The 1,876-nt window shown below is 47.7% G+C and overlaps 1 protein-coding gene across 1 annotated transcript in view; it reads left to right on the top strand.

Moving 5' to 3' along the window:
• The first annotated feature begins 302 nt into the window (after positions 1 to 302).
• Positions 303 to 1,876, top strand: part of LOC107674228 (mastermind-like protein 3) — a 119,808-nt gene continuing 118,234 nt past the window's right edge. The window contains exon 1 of the mRNA XM_016468145.1: positions 303 to 1,291. Coding sequence (XP_016323631.1) covers positions 902 to 1,291 — 390 coding nt within the window. The 5' untranslated portion in view covers positions 303 to 901. The remainder of the gene's footprint in view (positions 1,292 to 1,876) is intronic.

Raw genomic sequence — 1,876 nt, 5'->3', positions numbered from 1 at the left:
ATTTTATTTTAAATTATTTTTTAATTAATATTGTATTTTTTAAAACATTTTTCTAACTTATTTTATTTATTTTTTTATTTTTTTATTAAATTTTGGTATGTATATATAGTGTAAATATGTTTCCCTGTAATACCTCACAGTCCGATAGTGTTTTGTACTCTCATGAACTCTCGAGTATCAGATGCAGTACCCCAACCCGCCGGTAAAGCATTACACCGCTCTATCGTTCACCGCTTCTGAAGTCAATATTGACTCCGCGTCCAGCGCACTAGATTCCGCGCCGTGTTTTGCGCGGAGCTGACGTGCTGCTCGCAGGCTGGTGGCTGCTCTTCGCTCGGCTGTTGTCCTGATATCACTCCGCTAGCATGGAGGAGGGGAGCGCTTGATTATTGTGATGGTGGCAGCTGCTGTACACATTGGCGACTGTAGGATTTCCTCTCCAGCCATCGGTACTTTAAGAAACTGCACACCTTGTTCGCGCTCGGGGAGGGTTTCGCCGTCCAAACTAATGAAATGCAAGTTCACGAAACAACTCCGGAGCCTGATCGCAGCAGACGGCAAAACTTTTTTCAAAAGGACAACACAATAAAACGACGGTCTCGCAGCAGCGGTGCTTATGCGTGATGGTTGCGAGTAACATCCGGATGTTTGATGGAGCTCCAGTAGAGGCGAGAGAGTAACAGACCCGGTCGCCTCTCTCGCTCCTCCACGGTCCCGCACTGTTGTCTATTGAGTGGTTGACACGGCGACCCTCCTGGAGGAGGGATTTACACTAATTTAAACGCTTCTTTCTCCCCAATTTCACTGTATCTGCCTCCCTGGCGAAGCGGACTTCTGCCCCGCTTTGGAGAGGGGAGAGAGAGAGTCAGGGGGGCTTGACAAAGTTCTTCCCGAATCACAGATGATGGGGGATTTTGCCAGCCCCGCTGCCGTACCGACCGGCGGCGGCATTTGCATTAATAACAGTAACGTGAACTTAAACTCTGCCATTAATGCAACCAACAGCAGCACCGGCGGCGGCGGTAACGTGGGCATACCGAAGCACAGCACGGTGGTGGAGCGGCTCCGGCAGCGGATCGAGGGCTGCCGGCGGCACCACGTCAACTGCGAGAGCCGATACCAGCAAGCGCACGCCGAGCAACTGGAGCTGGATCGCCGGGAGACGTTGAGTCTGTACCAGCGGAGTTTAGAGCAGCGGGCCAAAAAATCCAGCAACAGCAAACAGCAGAGCAAGCAACAAGAGCCCGATTCAACCGCGACCACCGAGCAGAGGAGCAGCACTCTGATCGCGGTGAGTTCAGCTCTCGTTACAATGCGCGTGACTGTTCTTTTATAGGAGTCTACGGCGTTTGGAATGAACACAGTACGGTTTGTTTGGGTTGCAGTGCTAACTTTCGCTCGGCGTCTGCGTTTTTACACTTGTCGGAACTGAAAACTCTAAATTGGTGCAGTCATAATAACAAGCATAACTTTAGCGCGATTTGCGGACTAATCATAGTCGTGTGGAAGTGCATTAGAGCTTCGAGTAACTTTTGGAGGCGTTTAGCTGCTTTGCAGTACAGTCTGTTTAAAGTTATGTAGTAGTTGATGATGTCATTCGATCTCCTACTTACTACTTGTAAGTTAGTTCTGGCGTGTTACATGCTTAACTTTATGGAAGGTGAAAATCAAAACCAGCTTGCTAATTAAAGTACGCGATTGTTTATATTCGTTTTTTAATTGCTCGATGTGCACTGGTTTAAAAGTAGTCTACTCTACTAGTTTCAGTTTCTTTTTAGGCGCGCTGTTTGAAATGATGCCACTACAGTAGCCTGTTTTTGTTTTTATTGTCGAAGACACATTTAACTCCCTTGGATGTATACTAGTGCAATGCAAC

The sequence above is a fragment of the Sinocyclocheilus anshuiensis genome, unplaced genomic scaffold, assembly GCF_001515605.1.
Source record: "Sinocyclocheilus anshuiensis isolate Anshui unplaced genomic scaffold, SAMN03320099.WGS_v1.1 scaffold728, whole genome shotgun sequence".
Lineage (NCBI taxonomy): Eukaryota > Metazoa > Chordata > Actinopteri > Cypriniformes > Cyprinidae > Sinocyclocheilus > Sinocyclocheilus anshuiensis.
The sequence above is the reverse complement of the archived record's forward strand: the minus strand, read 5'-3'. Positions and strand labels throughout refer to the sequence as shown.